At 43.8% G+C, this 22,644-nt stretch overlaps 1 protein-coding gene across 1 annotated transcript; it reads left to right on the top strand.

Moving 5' to 3' along the window:
* The first annotated feature begins 117 nt into the window (after positions 1-117).
* ARSF (arylsulfatase F) lies at positions 118-22,153 on the top strand. The gene is made up of 9 exons (XM_019714571.3): positions 118-608; positions 2,375-2,496; positions 4,684-4,806; positions 6,226-6,649; positions 9,740-9,876; positions 15,456-15,590; positions 17,088-17,250; positions 21,150-21,271; positions 21,655-22,153. Exons 1-9 carry the CDS (start codon positions 553-555, stop codon positions 22,023-22,025), a joined length of 1,653 nt encoding a protein of 550 aa, XP_019570130.3. The 5' UTR covers positions 118-552; the 3' UTR covers positions 22,026-22,153.
* Positions 22,154-22,644: the final 491 nt, after the last annotated feature.

Raw genomic sequence — 22,644 nt, forward strand, 5'->3', positions numbered from 1 at the left:
TTTCCTTCGTCTTGCTTGCCTGTTTTCCTGGTCTTCAGCTGAATGTTTCTCCAACAAAGTTGCCATATCCAAATGCGGTCCCATTCCGGTGGGAAGGGCAGTCGGCCTGCTCTGGGCCCCAATGAGTGAACCCCTCTCGTCTTCACGCCTCTTTCTCAAGGAATGCACCATTCGTCTCTGGATCTGCATTCTCAGATGTCACCTCCTGGAAGAACAATTTGTTTCTGTGAGTTGAGAAAGCAGGAGGGTCTCCTTTAAGCACCGCTGGTTCCGTTCCACTGAGATGGTCAATGCTTGCTTTGAAGGAGAACTCCGGGAGCCTGGCCTGACCCTGGAGGGAGCAGCCTGCTGTCCAGTAAATCCCACTGCCTTCAGGGAAGACGGTGCTGTCATGGAAGCGACCTCCTGAGGCCGTCCAGCTCAGTGTATCGCCAGTAAGGTCCGTGCTTGTTTTTCAGGAGCTGGCTGGTCTCCCTGTCTTGGACGTGGTTCCTTCTAAGCACCTGCCAAGCACAAAGGGCCACTGATGACAAGCCTAATATTGTCCTTATAATGGTGGATGACCTTGGCATCGGAGACCTGGGCTGCTATGGCAATGATACCATAAGGTAAGGCTACATGTTGGAGCTCACGTTTTTGTCTATCATTCAGGTGTGGATGGTTCACACATTCTATGTAGCACCACATGCATTTGTTGGACTTTCTTTCTTTTTTTTAGAAAAGCAAGTGTTCCGGTATGTTAAATTTAGGATTGCCTTGACTGGAATCTTGGTTCTGTACTTATGAGCTGGGGCACGTTGGACACGTTATGTAAGCTCTGCGGGCCTCAGTTTCCTCAGGTGTTGCGTACATAGGGGAACAGTCCGTACCTGTGAGTTCACACACGCAGCGTGCGAACTAGTCACCTGGCACGTAGTAAGTAAGCTCGCTATATGATGTAGACCATACGATGACTGGTGATTTTCCCGTATATTTTTACTCGGCAGAATTAATCACCCCATGCTTTCTAACTTTGAAAGCCAACAGACGCTTTCGAAGGCCATGTCTTTCTCTTCCGACAACGGACATTCTGAAAGAAGTAAAACAAACAGGACACTGAAACTCCGTGCTTTATGGCGGGTTATAAACGCCGTCTCTAGGAGCCGTGCGTGTCTAAAGCTTAGGGGTAGAGCATCATGAGACGTAGGGCTCGTACATATTAAAAATTGTACCATCGTGTTACGGACAGAAGGCAAAGCTACTCTTCTATGCTTTTGGTAATAAAAATTAGGAGAGGCGGAGAGATGGTTACTAAAGCAGATGACTGCAAAATTAACGATGGCTTCTGAAAAGGCGAGTTAGGACGCTGAAAAAGGGGCATAAGAAAGTAGAGAGCACATATCTTCAGACACTGTGCAGAGCTGGGCATAAATGTTTTGCTGAAAATACCAGTTACTTGAGAAGTGAGATGACAACGGGAAACCTCAAAGGAGGCAGGGACGCCCCCTACATGCGGTTTACAAACAACTTCTTTCTTTGCAAACGGCATCGTCCTGTGACACATGGTAGGTGGTTCTCAGCTTTACGTGAAGGGTGAGAAAAATGCCGTGGTGAGGCTGGGAATTCATGTTACCACCGTCTCTGTCGCAAACCCATCGAGGTTCAATTTGTTTGGATTTCATCCAGCAGGGAAAGTGTTTGTCTCATTCTCTTCAATCTCCGGCTAGTTTCATGTTCGGTCACGTGGCGGTTTTGCCACCTGTGTGTAGAGAAGGGACCTTTACCTATTGAATATGTGGGCTGTACTCATACCTTCGATGTGTAAGGATCGAGGCATAACTAAGGTCTCTAAGTCCTCAGCCTTAATTACTCAGGCCACAGACACTTCAATACCGGGGGCGCCAAAAAAAAATGCATTCAAGTGGACACTTTGGTCACCGTTGCTCAAGTGGTAGTTCACCGTAATCAGAGGTCTCTGGACAGTGAGCACCTCTTGTCATTGCAGAAGTCACACGTGACTTGTATTCATATTTTGTCATCGGTATATACTTTCCCATTTTAATACATTTTTTCCCCATCTTAAAACGTGCCTACAATTTTTGGCACCCTCTGTATTTTACATCTATAACTTAAAAGGTACTGTATATATTCGGAAGACACGGTACCGCAGAATCAAATGATTCGAATCCTGTGATAAACAACCTATGGTCCCCGAGAGGTGGGATTAGGATGGAGGATGAGCTCGCCGTGCAAGGTAATTTTTGTCCCTGTCTGAGCTCGGGGAGTTGCAGGGAAGGGAGCTGTTTCCCTTTGGGTCCCTCTAGGTCTTTCCCTCGGTCTCTCGGTCTCTCCTGCCGGCGTCCCTCCCCAATGTTCCCTCCGTCTCTCTTGCTAGGACTCCGAATATTGACCTGTTGGCTGCAGAAGGTGTCAAGCTGAGCCAGCACATTTCAGCAGCCTCCCTGTGTACCCCAAGCAGGACGGCATTCCTCACCGGCAGATACCCCATCCGTTCAGGTGTGTCAGTGCCCCCGCCACGGCGGGAGCTGTCCTGTTGGGGTGGGAGGGGATGAAAAGAAAGCCTGGCCACTCCTGTAAATGTCCAAAGAGCACACACGCCCGTGTGCTTGCATAAATGGCCATGATGTCACCATCGGGGTCACGATGCTCCTTCCGTGTGTCTAGTCGTGGCTTATCATCTTGTCACCTCACGGTGATGTTTTCTTGTTAATGCCCCATGACCAGGCGTAGGCTTCTGCTTTTGCCCCAGGGTTGGAACGTGAAGCTACCTTGCGAGGGAAGAGTTAACAGAACCTGGCTCTCAGGACAAAGTGGCCACGAGAATGTCCCACATGTTGATCACCCCACTTTAGCATGTTTGTTTAGCCAGTGACCCACTGACGGACCACGTGGGCTGTTTCCGCCTTCTTCTTTTTCCTTTAAAAAATTTTTTTTTTAATTCAACTCTAGCTAATGCATCTTATTCTATTAGTTTTGGGTGTACATCCCAGCTATTCAACATTTAGAGACCTGAAGAAGTGATGGTCCTGCTACGTCTCGTCCCCACCCGGTCCCACACCATGTTGTCACCATATAATTGACTGTATTTCTCATGCCGTGTGTGACAGCCCCATGACTTACTTATTTCTGTCTTTTGACTGTAATGAATAGTTCTGCCAGGAACGTGCCTGTGCAAGGTTTTGTTTGGACATGTCTTTTCAATTCTTTTGGGTACATACCTAGGAGTGGAACGGCTGAGTCCCACGGTTGTTTTATGTAAAGGTCTTCATTTATGGGCATAAATCCCGTAGTTTGAGACCAACCAGGGTAAACCATGCCAAGGCCAGTATCGATGTCTAATTTTTAGGGAAGACCGACAAGTTCCTTCCGCTAGTGAGGGTGTCAGGTAAGCTTTGCCGTCCCATGAGGTTTGCAATATCTGCCTTAGCTTGTGATAAGGTTAGTCGGGTCCAGGAAAAATCAAAGTATTTAGTCTCTGTTTTTTTTTCTTTTTTTGTGTGTTTTTTTTTTTTGTCCTTGTAGTAAAATTGCATGAGATTTGACTCCCCCCACCTTTGTTGCTCAGTTTATGTAAAACTTGTTTTCCTAACGTCTCAGAAAGAGATGTGTTTCCTGTAGATGGTATGGTTTTTAAAAAAAAAACTAATTTCAAAGAGTTTTCTTTTGCATCAAATTTAAAGCGATGACGGCTCGCTATCTGAGAACTCCTGCCTTAATCTGCTCTCCCATTTTTATCTGGAATTTTTTTTTTTCTTTTGACCTGCTTGGGTCCTGTCTCACCCAATTGTGTGTCCTCTCCCTGATGAAGCTGTAGGTTGGATTCTACTTGGGATGGACGCCAGGAGGGGTCAGTTTGCAGAGTTCACCAGGGTTAGATGGCCCCACAAATTTTAAAATATATCCAGGACCCTGCCACCACGCTCAACGAGACTGAGCAAAGTCCCCCCAGTTTCAGCTACTCCTCAGAGACACCGGATGGGGGTGGTGGTTCCTCAGTTCCTGGACCCTTGAAAACCCTGCTCCCTTTTTTGCTGCTTTCCTATAAATGACAGGTGTTGGGTCTCAGGATGGCTGGTCCTCAGCTACCTGACACCCAGTATTGTCATAAGAGATCTAGAAAGAATGCGTTTTCCCTTCCCAGATGCCTCCAATGTCAGCTTTTGAACAGGAATTGAGCTTATACACCTTTACTACAAATAGAACTAAATCCTATTGTCAGAAAAAAAAAAGTTTTACTGAAGACACAGTCAAGTTTGAAAATTTCACGAGATGTCACTTTTTTTTCTGACCCGTGGGTTCCCCAGCCCGCGGAAGGCACTGTTCAATCAGCAATGATCTAGGGACGTAACATCCTGTGTCATTGGAAAAATGCAGGGGGCTATATGTAGAAAGTGTTTTCCGAATGGTGTGTTTGTGTGTATCTGAAGCTGTCACACGTGGGTGTGGCATGTAAGGATTTAAAGGGGTTTCGTGTTACGGGCCAGTGTGAGTTCTGTCTTTGGAGGTAAGGATTTCTTCCCCTAAAGGATGGTTTTCTGTTCCTGGCCATCACCTCTCCACCTCCCTGCCTCCAACTGTCCAAGGCTCTCTCTTTCACTCTGTATCCGGTGGGCACCTGCTCACTCCTTGCAGCCGTTGGGTACCTTCTTACTGATGTGCTGTTTTTTTCCACACTACATTTAGGAATGGTTTCTGATACAAATACCCGTGTCATCCATAGTCTTGCTGTCCCTGCTGGACTCCCTCTTAATGAAACGACATTTGCAGCCGTAGCCAAGAAGCAAGGATATCGCACAGCACTTATCGGTAAGAAGCCGTCATCGGTGTCACTCTTTGTCTGCTAAGTGCCGATAGGCCTGGCTTTAGTTTTGACTGACTGTTTTGTTGGACAAGTTTTGTTTTAGAATGAGGTAGCATCTGGGCTGTGGCAGACGCAGTCCTCTCCTGTTTATATGGTCCTGGCTCACGGGTGCTATTTCAATGGCCATATCCTACCTGAGGGTCCGAGATAAAGCTGCTCGTGTCTCACAGGGTCCTTCCCAGGCACCGGCAGGATGGTCTCTCCTCACTGCGCTGTGCTCACCTGGGAGCCACGATAGCAATGCCCCTTCCCACATACACACACACATGCTCCTTTGTAAATGCTACCTATTCACCCTTTCCAGGCGTGACTGAAGACCCCTTCCCACCTGCCCCCCAGGCCTTTCCATCCCACATGTTTCCGTATCACAATGGACTTCATCTTTGCAGAGGTGCTAAAGAGTCACGATGAGGTTCTCTTTCCACGTTATTCTCTGCAGACTCTGAGAAACTGTCATCTCCTCCACCAGGCAGAAATCCAGAAATGTAATGAGTCCTCCCGAGAAAACCCAAACAGCCTTAGCCGCACCAACTTTCTATGGTGCATCAACGTTTGGTGCTATGACATGTCAACACCGTACATCCATCACCCAAAGCCCGATGAGGGGCACGTGCATTGCCTCAGACATTCCCCATGGGATCTTTCCCGGCACACCCCTCTGTCTCATCAGCTCCCCTCTGTCTCCACTTGTGTTGGTTGTGAGGGTCCATTCCAAAAAGAAAACGGTGGTGCCCCTTTCGGCAACGGCCATGGTCTCTGGCTACGTGCATGGTGGGACATAGCCCGTCGCCCTGATTTCAGAGACAAGGAATTGAATTCTTTGCACAGTGGAGGGACATATTATCAGATGTTTTCGAGCAGAGGTTGCAGAATAAGATCGAATTTACCAGGATCCTTGTGCAACCTGGGGTCGCTCACTGCGCGTCGTCTGGCCTGCTTCTTTGTTTCGCTGAAGCAGAACCATGTGGGTTTCGTTCTCCTCACTGACGAAGGTGACACAAGTAAACTAACAGTTATCAGTGCTCTGCCGTGGCTCTGTCATGATCTGTCTTTGTGACGATGACTTGTCCTGTCTGTCAATGAGAAGCTGCCCAGTTCACATCCGCGCTGTGAGCTCACAGCTGCGTCCCACCCCCCTTTATTTTTCATCCTACCTATTTGCTCGTAACCAGATCTTAACACAAACGTCCACCAACTGAAGAAGAGCACAGAATGAGACTATGCTGAGCTCAGGTTTTTAAGGAAAGGAAAACTCTCTGCTACTCCGTTTTTGTCCATGAGCCGATTGTTTCACGTGAGGAATGATTTCCTCACATGATTTTGGGGACGATTACGCTGTTTTGTGTGTCTGTGTTTCATTTCAGGCAAATGGCATCAGGGTTTAAACAGCCGATCCCGAAGCGACCACAGCCACCATCCGCATAATTATGGGTTTGATTACTTCTATGGCATGCCATACACTCTGTATACGCCTTGCTGGCCCGACCCTTCGCGGGACGCGGAATTAGCCATCAGCAGAGGACTCGGGAGCTGTGTGCAGCTGCTTGCCGTTACCGCGTTAACCCTCATCTTAGGGAAACTCGGCCGCTGGTTCTCTGTTCCCTGGTTCATCCTCCTCCTCATGATTCTGTTTATTTTTCTCCTGTGCTATTTTTGGTACCACAGCTACACATCGCCTCTGTATTGGGACTGTGTCCTCATGCGAGAGGAGGAGATCACTGAGCAGCCCATGAAAGCAGAAAGGGCTGGGTCCCTCATGATGAAAGAGGCCATTTCATTTTTAGAAAGGTAAACGAAATGAAAAAAAAAAAAATCCCATAAATGAAAAAAAAAAAAAATCCATGGTATGATCCTGATAAAAGAATGACTATTTTTTTTTTGTTTTTTAAAGTAAGAGGTCATGCCCTGAGCACTGTTAAGTATTGCGAAACACTGTCATTGTTTGGGCTGAACAGTAACAGAATGTTTGGAGGCCCCTGGCCTCTTCAGGCAGGGCCTGAAGGGGTGACTCCCCTTGTGATTAAAATCACAATTTCTCCGTTGGTCTTGAAATTTACATTTCATCAGACCAGGCAGCCAGACTCACACTAGAGTCAAAGTCACGACCCTGGCTTATTAATTTACAATGCCTATCATTGCAACACTTATTGACAGTGGGAAATCTATTCACCGGGGAAGTAGACACTAGAATACACTGGCCCTCGCAACGTCTCCCTGTTAGGGAAAAACCTACTGTAGAAATTAGAATCTGAGGGCTTATTGTTGACCATGTGATACGTAAGGATCTATTTGGACGATCGTAAAGCTGCCTGGGTCCACAACGCAAAAACTGGAAGCTTTCTGAGGCAGCCACATGTGCGATCCTCGACGTGTTGGACCTTCTTATAGAAAAAGGCTGTGGGCACATGTCTTTTCACTTGCTCTTTCAACACTGATTGAGGCTTTATCTTGAGCGATTGCCATGCTGGTATCTAGACCAGAAACATGACTTCACATTTCATGATGGCAAGAGATCTACAAACTCACGACAGGAAATAGGGTAACACTTGTAAGTACCGGGGAAGCCATACTTCCTTCCATCCTTCCTTCCTTTCTTTCTTTTTTTTTTAATTTTTATTTGGGGAACAGTGTGTTTTTCCAGGACCCATTAGCTCCATGTCAAGTCATTATTTTCAATCGAGCTGTGGAGGGCACAGCTCACTGTCCCAAGTGGGGATCGAACCGGCGACCTTGGTGTTACGAGCACTGCGCTCTAACCACTGAGCCAACCGGCTGCCCGGCGGCCACACTTTCGAAAACAATATTGAGATTGACTAAGATATTCAAAGATGAATAAGAGCAAGATGAAGGAAGGAGTGGGCCGGTGCTGCCGGCAGAAGTTAAAGCACGTGGAAAAGAATGTTTGCAAGAATCTGTGAGTCTTTTGGTCTGGGCACGAGATATCACAAGCCAGCAATGGTGGGGGGACAAGCCGACGTGTTGGCGTCCACCACTCTGAAAGTTCACTCTAAGTGATCCCGTCTCATTCTGTCAGAAAATTCATCTTAAAACACCTCTACACCTTGTAGCTTGCGGTTTTACACTAATAATTAAAAAGGAAAAAGAAAAGTTGGTGTTGAAACGTGCTCAGATCACCAGCACCAAGGTCTATATGATCCACCGTGACTTAATATCGAAAAGAAAGAGCACTGAATGGTGAGCAGGGAGCCTGGAGGTTCACAAGCGACTCCATTGCCTGGCAATGTAACCACACACATGTTCAGGATGCTAGGAGCTGCTTTCACGTGGATTTGAGTGCATGTGTGTCCTATGGCTGCTGTGACAGCTGCCGTCGTCTTAGGGGCTTACCACAACACACCTTTGTTATCCTGTGGCTCTTAAGGTCAGAAAGGTGAAATTAATTTTACGGGGATAAATGTAAGATGTTGCTAAGATGGGGTTTTTTCTGGACACTCTAGGGGAGAATCTGCTCATGTCTGTTCTAGACTCTAGAAATGGCATGCTTTCCTTGGCTTGTCGCCGCGACACTCCTGTCTCCGCTCCTGTTGTCACCTTGCCATGTACGGTGACATATTCACAGGTTCTGGGGACAAGGCAGTGGGCATCTCTGAGCTGAGCTGGTATTCGGGCCACCCACGCTGAGATAACTCTTTATTTTGGTCGCTTCGTTTAGGATGTTAAGTGATTTTAAACCTTTAAAGGGCTAACGTGTGAGATACCCCTTCTGTCTTACTGACTTAGGTTTTCAAGAAGGACATTTTCTGAAAGGGACCGAATGCAATGCAGCCAAGTCTAAGACAGCAACCTATTGTAGGGGGTCCCCCTTCACAAAGACACACAGGAAGCTAAGAGGACAGAATGGACATTCAATGTGGCAGAAAAGGGTGACGTGACACAGCAGACATGTGCCCTCTGCCAGTTCTGCAGGCCACAAGTCCAAAGTCAAGGTGTCATCGGGGCTACCGGCCCTCTGACCGGCCCTCCGGGTCTCTTCCATCTCTTTCACCTTCTTGCATTTGGCAGCTGTCTGTGGTGTCCCCTGGCTTGTGGCCACTTCACTCCAATTTCTGTGTCTTCACATGGCATCTGCCCTCTGAGTGCCTGTGTATCTCCTAACAGCCCTCTTCTCGTAGGGACACCAGTTACGTGACTCTGAGCCCAGCACTCACCCCTGTTATGACTTCAGCTTAATAAGAGCACATTCTGAATTTCTAGGTGGACAATTTTGCAGAGACACCATTTAACACAGTACACCGGGAATACTCTTTGTTTGTTTTTTATCTGTGTTTTCTTCCTATGCTTACACTGTGATAGCTCATGAGCAGAAATTTCCCCAAGAGTGGCTGCTGCCCTGCCTAGCGGAGGGCCTGTCGTGCCTGCAGACGGATGGTCAGGATTGGAGAGAGTCAAGCTTGTTTCCTGACTCCTCCCAAGGGGAGCGAAGGTGTGAGGCCGGCTCGCCGAGACGTTTCTTGCCATGCTTGCTCTCGGGTTGTTGACGTTGCTAAAAAAAACACTCCCATGGCAGCATCCTCTGTGTTTCCTCAGGTGTGACCCTAGCCCGAGACGTCACGCGCCATTGGAAAGTGCACCACCCAGAGCTGGATTTGAGTTATAGTTCTGTGGTGCCTTTCAAGTGCAGCGTGTGTCCAACTCATCTCCTGGTATCAGGAAGGAGCTATGGTGGCCTCACCTCCAAATCAGGGGGAGAGGCCAGACGCTGGAGGGCTCTGGACTCCAGTCTGGCTAGGATGACCTCTCAAAGGGGCTGCCTTTTGTGTGTGTCCCCTCTCGTGGGGTGTGGAGAGGAAGGAAGGGCCAGAGAACACGTCTCCACATGTTGAAAACTGAGTAATGACGTGATTGGTGTTTTCTCAGGCACCGTGAAGAACCTTTCCTGCTGTTTTACTCCTTCCTTCATGTGCACGAACCCTGCCCCACGACGGAGAAGTTCATCGGCACCAGCAAGCACGGGTTATATGGGGACAATGTACAGGAGATGGACTTCTTTGTGGGTAAGTGGCTGGACCTACGTAAACGGAACCTCTGTGGTTTGATCGTTCGGGACGCTTAGAAACCAGCCTGACGGTGGGGATAACCATCTGAAAAGTGAAGAGAACGCTTCTCACTAGGGAGGGCTGGTCTTTGGCATAAACGATGTCCCAGATGGAAGCACTTGACAAAGGAGACGCAGCCCTCGTGGTGGGTAGTTACCCTGTCTTTTCACCCCATCCGCTGCTTCCCAGCCAGCGCGCTTCTCAACTTTCTTGTGTCTCTAACTGAGGTCAGACCTGAAATCAGAGCATGGTACTCTCTGGTTGGACAGCACACCTCTATTTCAGGTCTGCTGAGTACAAGAGCTGTGTTTGGGGTCGGCGACTCAGAGTCCAGAACCCTCATAAGGGAATGCCCCAGAGAGAGACAACGGCCGTTGTTTACATAATACACACACCAACCGGCAAAACACAGTCACCTTTTCCAACACGAGTGACAGACAGCATGATGGCCACACACGTTTGCAAGATGCAAACTTAAGGTAAACTTCTTCCCGAATGGAAAATGTTAGTATGAAGTATATGTCAGTAAACAAACAGAGGCTTTGGAAATCAAACTTGACCCAAGGGAAGCTATTCAAACAGTCTTAAAAACACAGAATGTATTTTAAAAATATTTTAGCTATAAACACGATTGTCATCAAATCTATGCACGTATGTATATGTGTATGTGCGTGATTATTTGTGGGTGTGTGGTGTGCGTTTGTGTATCCCCCCCTCTCACTTTGTACCTGCCCCCAGGACGAGAGAACACAGAGTGTTCTTAAAATGTGTACTTCTGATATTACCTGTATCTCAAAATCTCTGATTCTACCCACCACTCTGCCTTTGCAAGGACATGAGGCAAGGAATTCAACCTCTAGATGCGATAACTAAAACAACAAATTACTTACCAGATGCTTTACAATCTTAAATTAATGAGCTGTTTTCAAAATATCTCATTGCATAAAATTTAAAGACATGGCAGCAGAGAAGGTACTTTGGGTGCTACTTGCTTTCAACAGGTTTTTCTCAGCGGCTTTCCGGTAATATTACACAAAAAGACGGGTGTGTTAAATGTAGGCGGACATGCCACCACGTTTAAAAGTCGGATTTGGAAAAGGCCACTGAGATACACATGCCATTGGCTTTGTATGTTTTGCCTCTCTAGCCAGCATTGGGCTTTTAGGAAGAATAACCAACTACCTTGACGTGCAATTTCGAAAGTACACGCAAGTTTATTTATCCCCCAAAACATCTACTCTGGAAGCTATCACAATACTGCACCCCAAGCCGAGAATAGTTGCTTTGTTTGTTAGAGAGGTTGATTTGGGATATCATGCTTACGTTTGGAAATTAATGCAGGTGTCACGTGGCAGAGCCCTTGCAACGAGATGTATTGGTCGAATAAATACCTTGACACATGGCAGTAATGGGACGTGCACTGTTCCAAGGGTGCTCTAGACAAATCCCCATGAATGTTTCAGGAGACGGGTACCACGTTCACCATCATCACTGTGGGGACAGAGCCCCAGAGAGCAGTTTCCAGGCTCTCGTCTCGTGTGGGGAGGTGCTGGCTCGGGTAGTAAATGACCATCAGCTGTGGCTGGTTGACCATCAGCTGTGGCTGGTTGGCCGTCAGCTGTAACCGGTTCACCAATTGGCCACAGATGTAACTGTGGGGCTGCGTTGATTGGTTGGTTGGTTGGTTGGCAGGCAGGGAAGTGACTTGCAGACTGCGGATGGATCGTGTGTCTCCATCAGCCGCCAGAGAGAATATAGTGGTCTGACTCCCCGACCTATGGCTCCATGGGTGTTCCTTTTTGGCCTCACCATGTCCTGAGTTCTTATGTGGGGAGCGGGAGCAGAGACCCCACAGGCTGCCCCACATGACATCACTCCCCCTGTTATCAGATGAGGAAACAAAACCACAAGGCACCAACAGGTCAGGTACAGGTGAGCCAGGATGGAAACCTGGGTTTTCTTTGTCTCTAGCTCAGGGGCCGCTGTGGAAAGTGGGTGTGGGCAGAGTTGGGGAAAGAGAGCCAAGTTCTTCTCTGAAGCATTTCATAACCTCTGAGACACCCCATGTTGTCATTTCACGGGTATCTGGAACACGGCTTCCCCCCTCCCCCCAGTCTGGCTTCCTGGAACCCAGGGGGAGGCTCCAATGCCGATACCGTATCCTACCCCCACCATGGGAAAACCTCTGGATTCTCATTAATCACACATCCTAAAGGAGAGACGTCAGCAGTGCTCAGCTCAACAGCTGGTTTCTCAGGCATGAGAGGGGAAGATGAGTGTTATCACGAGGAGGAGGAAGGAAGATGCAGCAGGAGCGGAGTCTTGGCTGGACCGTTTGCTCTCAGTCAGGAGGGATGCGACTGGGATTCAGGGGTGGGTGTGTCAGGACGGCTCAGTAGGGAGCGTTCGGTCAGCTGCACTGGGCAGGGCACCCCCCCCAGCCACGGAGAACGCAAACCTGTCTCAGAAAGTCACACCCGCATATTTCCAGCATCAACTAAATCTCTAGGGTTTTCAACAGGGGCAGGTATATCCTTTCCAGGCGTCGTGTTGCTTTGAGCTATTTCTGTCCTTAATATTTGGACATTAAAGAAATAATTAGATGTGTCTGTTCTTAATATTTAGAGAGATTAAAAAAATAATTAGTGGTCATGGAAAGGCTAGAAACACCTTTCTAGCATCAACTGAAATGTATATAATATACAGTATATATAGATTTATATCATATATAATACATGTATAATATAATATAAATTTAAGATGTATATAAATATATTTAATATATAAACATATATATTTCAGTTGATGATAGAAATATATATATATTATATTTATAACATTAATATTCATAGAAAGGTGTTAACCATTTCCTTGGCCACTATCTATTTGTATTTTTCAATATCTTTAAATATTAAGAATAGAAAAATCTCAAAGTAACTTGAAACCTGTAAAGGATAGAAGGGTTTATTTTGTAGACTGTAGAGAGTCTAATCAAATAAATATTAGTACATATATATTACATGTGATGTAATACGGTGCCAATTATGTTATATTATATAACCATATAATATGATAGTTGTATTATTTGTATATTTTAATATATATGTTATGTAAGCATAGATTGTATAAAATAGTATAAATATATTCTGCATATATTATTCTGAATATATTACAGATATTACAAATATATTCTGAATATATTACAGATAATATATTTAATATATTTAAAACATAATAATTGTTTTATGAAACCTTGTCGAGTTCACAGCATAAACAATGATGTTTGTTGCAGTTAATATCAAGTTTGTGCCTTATTCTACGTACACATGGATTTAAGTTTTATGTTGATTGCACTAATCAGGTTATCGAGGGAAAATAAGTTCTAATAATCGTAGTGACAGGAAAAGTCTTATTTTATAGCATATGTTAATGAAATAGCTTCCTTGGTTTACCCTCACACATGATGGTGGCCAAAGTTTCGAACTGATTTTATTCTTAATGGTTTGAGAGGTTTTTTTTAAAAAATGATTAGATAGTAATCGTGAAAATGCTTACATGTTTCTTAGCATCAACTTAAATATATATAATATTTATATATATAGTGTTTCATGCTATATATAATATAACACATACTATATCACTTATACACTATATATGTATTATCTCATTAAAATATGCTATACTAATAATATATGTAATAATGTATGTATTGAGAGAGAGATGAGATATTGAGATAATTAGATAGTATGCTAGTAGAATAACATTAGTCACTAGTATAATCGGTTTATTATACATACATTTTCTTCTTATATACAGAGGGTGCCAAAAAAATGTGCACACATTTTAAGAAAAGAAAAAACTGCATTAAAATTGTAATACTCAATATATACCGATAACAAAAGATGAATAAAGTCACATTGGACGTCTGCAATTACCACAGGTGCTGAAAGCGGTTCCCATCAGTGTCATTTTAATACAGTTTTTTCCTTGCTTAAAAAGTGTATACATTTTTTGGTACCCTCTGTATTTATATTATATTATACTATATTCTATTATTATATTAATATATATTTTACACGTATACCTATATATGTTACAATAGTTGTGTTAAGTATAGCCATGGAAATTAACGTTTTTTCTTTATGTTCAAAATAACCCATTTCAAGTTAAATAAGTGATGAGATACGATTCCTAGATCTCTAATATCAACCGTTAAACATTTAGAAATAAGTTTTCAAAAAATAAACGGTAGTATTGGGGACAACTCACTTATAAGGGAACATGTTAATTACTTAACACTTTAATTAATTATTAAAATGGGGTAATTAAATGTACCCCTTTCTGGATGGGAAGAGTGATTAGATAACAAAATACTAGTTATTCCAAAATTTTTTTTTTAATTTATTGGGGTGACAATTGTTAGTGAAATGACATAGATTTCAGGTGTACAATTCTGCATTCCATCATCTATAAAGTTATTCCACAATTAATCTAGTGGTTCAATGTGGTTCTAATTGAAGCTGTACTTACTGTGAGCTGGGGGGCTGGTTCTCGTTACCAAGGTGACGATGACAATTTGGACAATAGAGGAATTGACTGGTAAGAAATGCGGAATGTTCCAAGGATGGGTGTCGCTTCCGGAGTCCGTTCTGTGATCACAAAGCAGGCAGTACTGAAAATAACACTACGAACCCAGAAACACGCGTGCAGGATTTGACTTTCCTCTCAGTGAAGCAGAAGTAGACAGCCTGAGAGCAAGTCCAATGAGGAAAAGGAGAGAGAGACTGCCAACATTTTAGGACTTCTGGCCTCCAGAATTGTGAGGGTGAAAAGAAAAATCCCCATTGTTTTAAGACATGAAGCTTGTAATAATTTGTTACAATAGACTTAGGAAACTCCCACCGTTGATTTAGGAAAAAACACCATCAATTGAATTGGCATATTTTTCCCATGCCAATGAAGGACATTGAATGAAGCTAAACACAAGCTGGAAGGAACTACAGTTAAATATTGTTTCTCTCTGGATGAGGAGCAGGGCTAGTAAAAACCATGGAAAGCTGGGGAAAGGCAAAAATCTTTAGATTTGATATAATGTCGAAAGCATCCATCATACATGGCCTACGTGAAGCATCTTGCACACTGAGGAAATATTAGCAACCACATGACATGGTTTTAATTCCTTAATAAATAAAGAGTCCTTACAAATCAATAATAGAAACACGAGAACCCCTTCCCCCCAAAAAAAAAATTAGCAAGAGCTTAACGTCACTTATATATTGAAAGTATAAAAGTGAGTGTTGGCATAGGAAGAAATCTGTTTTCACCCGATTTGACATAATCACATCTTAGACAGGAGATGCTGGTGGGAAATTGAGAAGATTGGCACACTCATGACTCCTGGGAGTGTAAAGTGCGATGTCTTAGAGGAGAAACCCGTCTGCAATGACTCCCAGAGAAATGTGCAGCTCTTGGGAATAGCATGACCACCCCCATCTCATAATGTCCTTCGTGTTATCCATCCCTTTTGTATTTTCCAGGCAAGCTTCTCGATGCCATTGACAACTTGGGACTGAGAAATCACACTCTCATCTACTTCACATCAGACCACGGAGGGCAGTTGGAGTCCTGGGTGGGCCATGTCCAGCTGGGTGGATGGAATGGAATCTACAAAGGTGAGGGGGCAAGATCAGGTGTGGGTTCTGCTTGGGAATAAGCTCTCCTTTCTCCGTGCGATAAAGACCCATGACGTGGTGACACGAAGGCACGAAAAGCTGAGCAGGTTTCATTGATTGATTGATGCCTCGTAAAAATAAACGGCAGGGCCAAAACCCAAGGAAATTGACCGTAAGTCATTTAGGAAGTGCTAGAAGACACCTCTGGAAATTGGCTTCCCTCACCAACTGATGAGATTGAAGAGCGTTCACGTAAGCAGATGACTACAAGAAGTCTGTAAATGAGTTGAATAATGATTGATTATACCTACAAGAGAACTAACAGCAGATGGAATAAGCAGTAATGGGTCCACAGAGGAAACACACCAGGGGCTCCGTGACCACTCAGGAGCTGTGGAACGAGTTCTGGTTCTGTCCTCCAGAGATACCGCCAAGCTCATCGAAGGTTTTACAATTTAAGTCACACGTGCTGATTCCATGTCCTACTGGGACCCTTGGTCCTTGAAAACCTGCCCACCTCCCACCAACCTCATCTGTTGACATGTATCTTGATGGTGGAAGAAAATTATCTGGAAGACGTTCGGCACCTTTTATCAGAGGGACGGAAAGAGATTCTAAAGTGTTTTCTAGAGGAAACTACGTTCTTGTTCATGCAACTATGGATTCTATAGTCGGGTTCAGTAGGAAATGATGATTTCTGTATCAATGAGCTGAACTGTTTGCCTCACTCTGGCAGAAGGGTGAGTATCTGCACAACCAAAGTGTGTGCTTCAATAACAAAACCAATGAATAAGGAAACTTCTATATGGTTTTGCTTGGGAGAACTTTAAACATACCTCCATTGCTAAGCATGCTACGAGGTCAACTCTACTTTGAGTGATCGAATGAAATAATAGGATGGCCATTCTTCCTTGTGTCATCGTTCCCTCCTGCTCTCATTCTCAGTAACGCCCACAGTAAATTTGCCTCTTCCCGTCCTATGCCATTCAATTCGTTTTCAGCAGGCTTGATTCAGGAAGGAACAACACACACACAAATCCCACCTTCGTGGAATTTATATTCTTGTGGAAAGAGGCAACGCCAGAAAAAAAAAAAAAAGTGAAGTATCGGATCTGGCAGAAGGTGGTAAATACTACAGAAAAGCAGATCAGGAAAGGATGGAGAAAAATAGGGCAGAAAAAAATCCTGGGGTGAGACTGCCATTTTAAATAACGTCTTCGTAGAGAAAGATATTCCTAGTGAAGGAGGCTGGAGACAAAGTTGCTGTGTACCTGGGAAAACAGTGTTCTAGGCAGAGAGAATACGGTTAGTTAATTATTTAATCAACAACCTACCAGCAGCCCAAGAAAACATAGTTCCGTGGACACGTACTGCTGACCCCATCAGGACTCTGCTCATGGGAGGCGCTGAGCAGAGCTTGTCTTTCTTGATGTTGATTTACAAGCACTCTGATGACAGTGACGATTTTAACTGGAACTTCACTTCCTTGCCCTGTAGGTGGGAAAGCCATGGGCGGCTGGGAAGGTGGAATCCGTGTGCCTGGAATTTTCCGATGGTCTGGAAAATTACCAGCTGGAAAAGTAATCGACGAACCTACAAGCTTGATGGATATTTTCCCAACGGTAGCAGCACTGACGGGAGGAACTGTCCCTCAGGACAGGTGATGTCATATAATATGATCTGTTAACAAAGTTCTTTCTTCTTTCTTTGTCTTGAGAGGATTCTGGACAAAGGAGACAAACTCAAACCCAACAGGTACACTTCCTCCCCAGCACCTAGGTAATTTTTAACCTTTGTATATAGCTGTTTATTGAGTGTTATTCATGTACCAGTCAATGATTTTTTGCACTGTGATGGTGCATCTTAGACACTTGAGTGTTTATTTGGGAGGTACATGAAGACAGGAAAATTTGGAGAGAGGAATGTGGCTGGTCAAACTCAGTCATCCATATAAGATAAGAAAATGAGCAATTCCCTAGTGTCTGGTGTGCAAGACCCAGAAGGCTCAGATGAAGGGAAGGCATTCGATGAATACTTTGAACTTTATCCTGAATGTTTTAATTCCATCAGGACAAGTTCTTCAGGTTGCATTTTTACACCCACTGGCATAACTGACCTAATTAGAGTCAGCTTGAAGCTGATTTTCTGGTCGTTCATTGATTGCAGCTCTCTAAGCAAATTCAACAGCTCCAACCCACGGCCATTTCTCCCTTTGAAGTGCAAAGACTTATTTTAAGGTTTCTTTCTTCATGTGACGGAACTGATCTCATTCAGAATGAGAGTACAATGTGTTCAAAAGCTAATTAGAAACAAACAAAACCACGTTCTCAATTTTCTTTAATCCTTTCTTTTTTTCTTTTATTGTGGTTGACATTCAACATTATTTTATGTTAGTTTCCGGTGTACACCACAGAGGTTAGACATTTGTATTGCTTACAAAGTGGTCCCCAATTAGTCTAGTCCCCACCTGGCACCACACACAATTATTACAATATTATTGACTATATTCCCTATGCTGTACATCCCCGGGACTATTTTGTAACTACCAATTTGTACTTCTAATCCCTTCTCATTTTCACCCAGTTTCTCAGCGTCCGCCATGCCCCACCCCCACCCCCAGCAACCACCAGTTTTTCCTCTGTACCTATGAGTCTGTTCCTGTTTTGTTTTGGGTTTCTTTTATTGGGTTACTGTTGCTTATTTTGTTCTTTAGTTTCCGACAATAGGATTTACTGAGAATTCATATAAAATGATAACTGACTAGAAGGAGAGTATCAATTTCAGGTAAATTATCCATTTTTTTTAAAGGAAGATGATAGCATTAGTACTACATGCAACTTTTTAAACTTACTAAGCCTATTATAGTCCTATTTTTTTCCCCAATTATTAATGAGGTGCTTTGACTTTGAGGCATTGCTACTAGTCTATATTTTGGACTCACAAGGGGCTATCTGGAAACTCAATCTTAAGTAATAGTGTGTTGTAAGTTCTGATTAGCATTCCCTCATGGAAATGATTCAATTTTTACTTTTTTTTCAGAATTAGCTCAAAAAAATATCATATATTCATTCCCTCTACATTTCAGTTTTCAAGGGAAAACGAAGGCATGCATGGTATGCAGAAATAAATTGAGCTGTCATGATTCAAGGTGCACTGGACATTTTCATAGACGTCTTGGTGTGGTCACCAATTTTTTATTTGTTTTGGGTAAATGCCAGGAGTGGGGAATCTGGGTCATAGTATCGATACATGTTTAACTTTATGAGAAACTGTCCGATTGATTTTTAAAATGGCTGAACCACTTGGCAATCCCACCACCAATAAATGAAAGTTTCAGTTGCTCAATATCCTTGACAATACTTGGTATCGCCAGTGTTTTTAATTTTAACTATGATAAGTGCCAACTGGAATTGCATTGTGGTGCCAGCTTGTGTTTCCCTGGTAGCTAATGATGTTAAACACCTCGGTGTGTATTTATTTACCACCCATATCTCTTCTTTGTGAAGAGTCTGTTCAAGTATTTTGTCCATTTTTCAATTGGAAGTGTTTTTTTTTTATTGCTGTTGAATTGTAAGAGCTCTCTACACAGTCTGGAGGCAACTTTTTCATCAGATATGTGTTTTGCTAATATTTTTTTCCTGGTCTGTGGCTCGCCTTTTCATTTCCTTGCATTGTCATTGGACCAGCAGAAGTTTTCAGTTTTGACATAATGGTCAATTTATTGTGTGATTTTTTTCTTTTATAGACTGGGATTATTACGCTATGTCTAAAAGAGCATTTTCCCATTTCAAGGTTACCAAAAATTTCTCTTACATTTCCTTCTGGGAGTCTTTCATGTTTTACATGAGGCTTTATGGTTGATATTGTGTGCAAATTTTTTATATAGTGTGAAGTATAGTTTGTGATCTTTTTCTCTTTTAAAAAAGAATTTATTGAAATGTAGCTAACATACAATATTATACTAGTTCCAAGGGTACATCAGAGTTATTCAACATTTATAGACCTAAAGACGTGATCACCATGATACGTCTAGTAACGACCTGACACCGTAGAACATAATTACAATAAAGGACATAGTCAATAAGTTTGTGATTTATTTTTTTCTTGCATCTGGATGTCTATTGTTCCTAGCGGCATTTATGGAAAGACGGTTCTTCCTGTAGTGAATTACTTTGGACATTGGTTGAAAATCAATTGTAACTCTATCACTGGTCTATTTCTGGACGTGATCCCATTCCTTTGATTCACATGTGTATACTTTTGTCAATACTATACTGTTGTGATTCCTCTAGCTTTCTTGTAAGTGTTGCAAGCATGTAGTGCAAGTGTGAAAACTTTCTTCTTTCTTTTTTTCTTTCTTTTTCTCTTTCTTTCTCTCTCTCTCTCTCTCCCTCCCTCCCTCCCTCCCTCCCTCCCTCTCTCTTCAAAATTGTTTAGGTGATTCTACGTTTCTTGTTTTCCCCTACAAATTTCGCAATAAGTTTCTCAATTTATACAAAAAAGCCTTCTAGGATGTTTCTTTTTTATTGCGATTGCATTAAATCTAGAGATTAATTTGTGGAGAATTGATATCTTTACCATTTGAGTCTTCCAATCCATGAGCATGGTCTGTCTCTCCGTTTATTTCTCCTTGCAGATGTTTTCTGGCACTCAGCATGTGACGTTTTAACATTAAAAAAGAGAGGGTATCCCTAGATATTTCACGTTTTTTAATGCTGTAATAAATGGTATTTTTAAAAGACTAACATCCTGTTGGCCATTGCTAAAATATAGAAATAAAATTGGTTTTTGTTTAAAGTTGGCCTTGAATCCTGACCTTGCTAAATTTACCTATTAGTTCCAGTAGCTTTTGAAAAGGGTTATCAACGCAGGCCATGATTCTATGTGAGCATAAGGATGGTTTTCTTTCTTTTATGATGATTGTTTAAGGATTATCTGGGACTTATTATCCTATTTTCTATTATGAGGTAGATTTTATTATAACCGTGTTTCTCTGAAAATAAGACCTAGCCGGACCATCAGCTCTAATGTGTCTTTTGGAGCAAAAATTAATATAAAACCTGGTATAATATAATATAATATAATATAATATAATATAATATAATATAATATAATATAACATAATACTGGGTCTTATATTAATTTTTGCTCCAAAACACACATTAGAGGTGATGGTCCAGCTAGGTCCTATTTTCGGGGAAACACGGTATTGTTTTCTAATATGAGGTATAAGATACATTTTCTGATATGAGACCAAAACAAAAAGCATAGTTGTTTAGAGATTCTGTAAAATCTCCCCTTTCAGGGTAGTGATACAGCTGCAAATGAAATTCTGATTTGTGAAGTCGTCAGAGCCTCCGAGCTGCTGAGACCCTCTGTGGCCGTAGAAGCTTATTGTTCTTATCTCTCTCTGTGTCTCTGTGTCTCCCTGAGAGCATGCATGCATGTCCCTAGATTCTCAGCCGCACACTGTTCTCTGGGGAAATGAGAGGGAGTGCACTGACCACCGTGGTGGTCAACGTCCGTTGCTTTCTGTCCTTGCTGTGTGTGTGTCTGCAGGGTGATTGACGGCCAAAACCTCATGCCCCTGCTGCAGGGTGCCGTCCAGCACTCAGAGCACGAGTTCCTCTTCCACTACTGCGGTGTGTACCTCCACGCCGCACGCTGGAACCCAAAGGACAGTAAGTACCCCAGCCCCTGGTCCCTGCAGACGCCACACGCAGGGTCACTCAGGGCGACCCTCCACGCGCTCCCATTTTCTGCCCTCCCCCACCCCCAAGACCAGTCCTTGTCGTCCAGGGAAGGCCACTGAAAATACCTTCTCAGAAAAGTTTCTGAGAATTGCTCTCCCTCAGAAAAGCAGGGAGGTCACTTCCAGAAATGTCAACTTTGAGAAGCAGGACTCACGACGGCTGGAAAAGATGTGAGACATTATCCTATAGGGGAGGCTGACGTTCTGAAGGTTGATAAAGAGAAAGACCAGAAGAATGCTCCAGAAGGGGGCAGAGCACACAGGACGTGGGCACTTAGGCTGCATGTCTGTGATGTGTCTTTTCTTCTCCAGGCCAGGCCGTGTGGAAGGTTCATTATGTGACGCCAGTGTTCCAGCCCCCGGGAGCTCAGGCGTGTTATGAGACCAAGGCCTGTACATGCTCGGGTGAAGGGGTCACGTACCATGACCCTCCTCTGCTCTTCGATCTGTCCAGAGACCCGTCCGAGTCCACACCCCTGACAGGTGACACGGAGCCCCTCTATGATTTAGTGATTGAGACGGTGGCCGATGCCGTGCAGGGACACAGAAAAACCATCATCCCGGTTCAGTTGCAGCTTGGGAAAGAACTGAATGAGGACCGTATATGGCTGAAGCCCTGTTGCGGGGTGTTCCCATTCTGCTTGTGTGACAAGGAGGGGAACACCTCCAACCTGGGCTTCTAAGGAGAAGCTATGATGGACGGCGACCTTGGCACTTTGAAATGTGCAAGGAATGGATTTGAGAGGCAATAATACATTCATCTACCGTTCCAGATTATTAAATGTGCATTGGTTGTAACAATCTCCGTGAACATTTTTGTTTTGTTTTTGGATTCTTGGTGCTCAGTGTTGATCTTATTTTCCAAGTCCTCCCCCCTCCCTGCGCCCCCAACTCTGGTTCAAGCCGTTGTTCACAATCTTAGCTGTAGAGGGCGCAGCTCACTGGCCCATGTGGGGACCGAACCAGCGACCTTGGTGTTAGAAGCACAGCGCCCCAACCACCTGAGCCACCGGGCTGCCCATTTTGCAAGTTTTGAAACCTGGTTTTCAGTGCTAGGAAAGGGACTTTGCTAGCCATCTGTCCCCCTGGCTCTGCTGTTCTTTAAAGCAGACTCTGCAAGCTACAAGTGAGGGCCTGTGTACATGAAACGTGATAGCTGGGAGAGGCCGACCTCCCACCATTTAAGTAACAATACATTCAAACTGTCTACAGACCCTCCCTGACGTCTGATTGTATGATCGGGTTACATCGTCATAAACCCATCCTAAGTTGACAATACATCAGTTGAAAGTGCCAACATCA

The sequence above is a fragment of the Rhinolophus sinicus genome, chromosome 18, assembly GCF_057876585.1.
Source record: "Rhinolophus sinicus isolate RSI-liver-muscle chromosome 18, RSI-T2T, whole genome shotgun sequence".
NCBI classification, from domain to species: domain Eukaryota; kingdom Metazoa; phylum Chordata; class Mammalia; order Chiroptera; family Rhinolophidae; genus Rhinolophus; species Rhinolophus sinicus.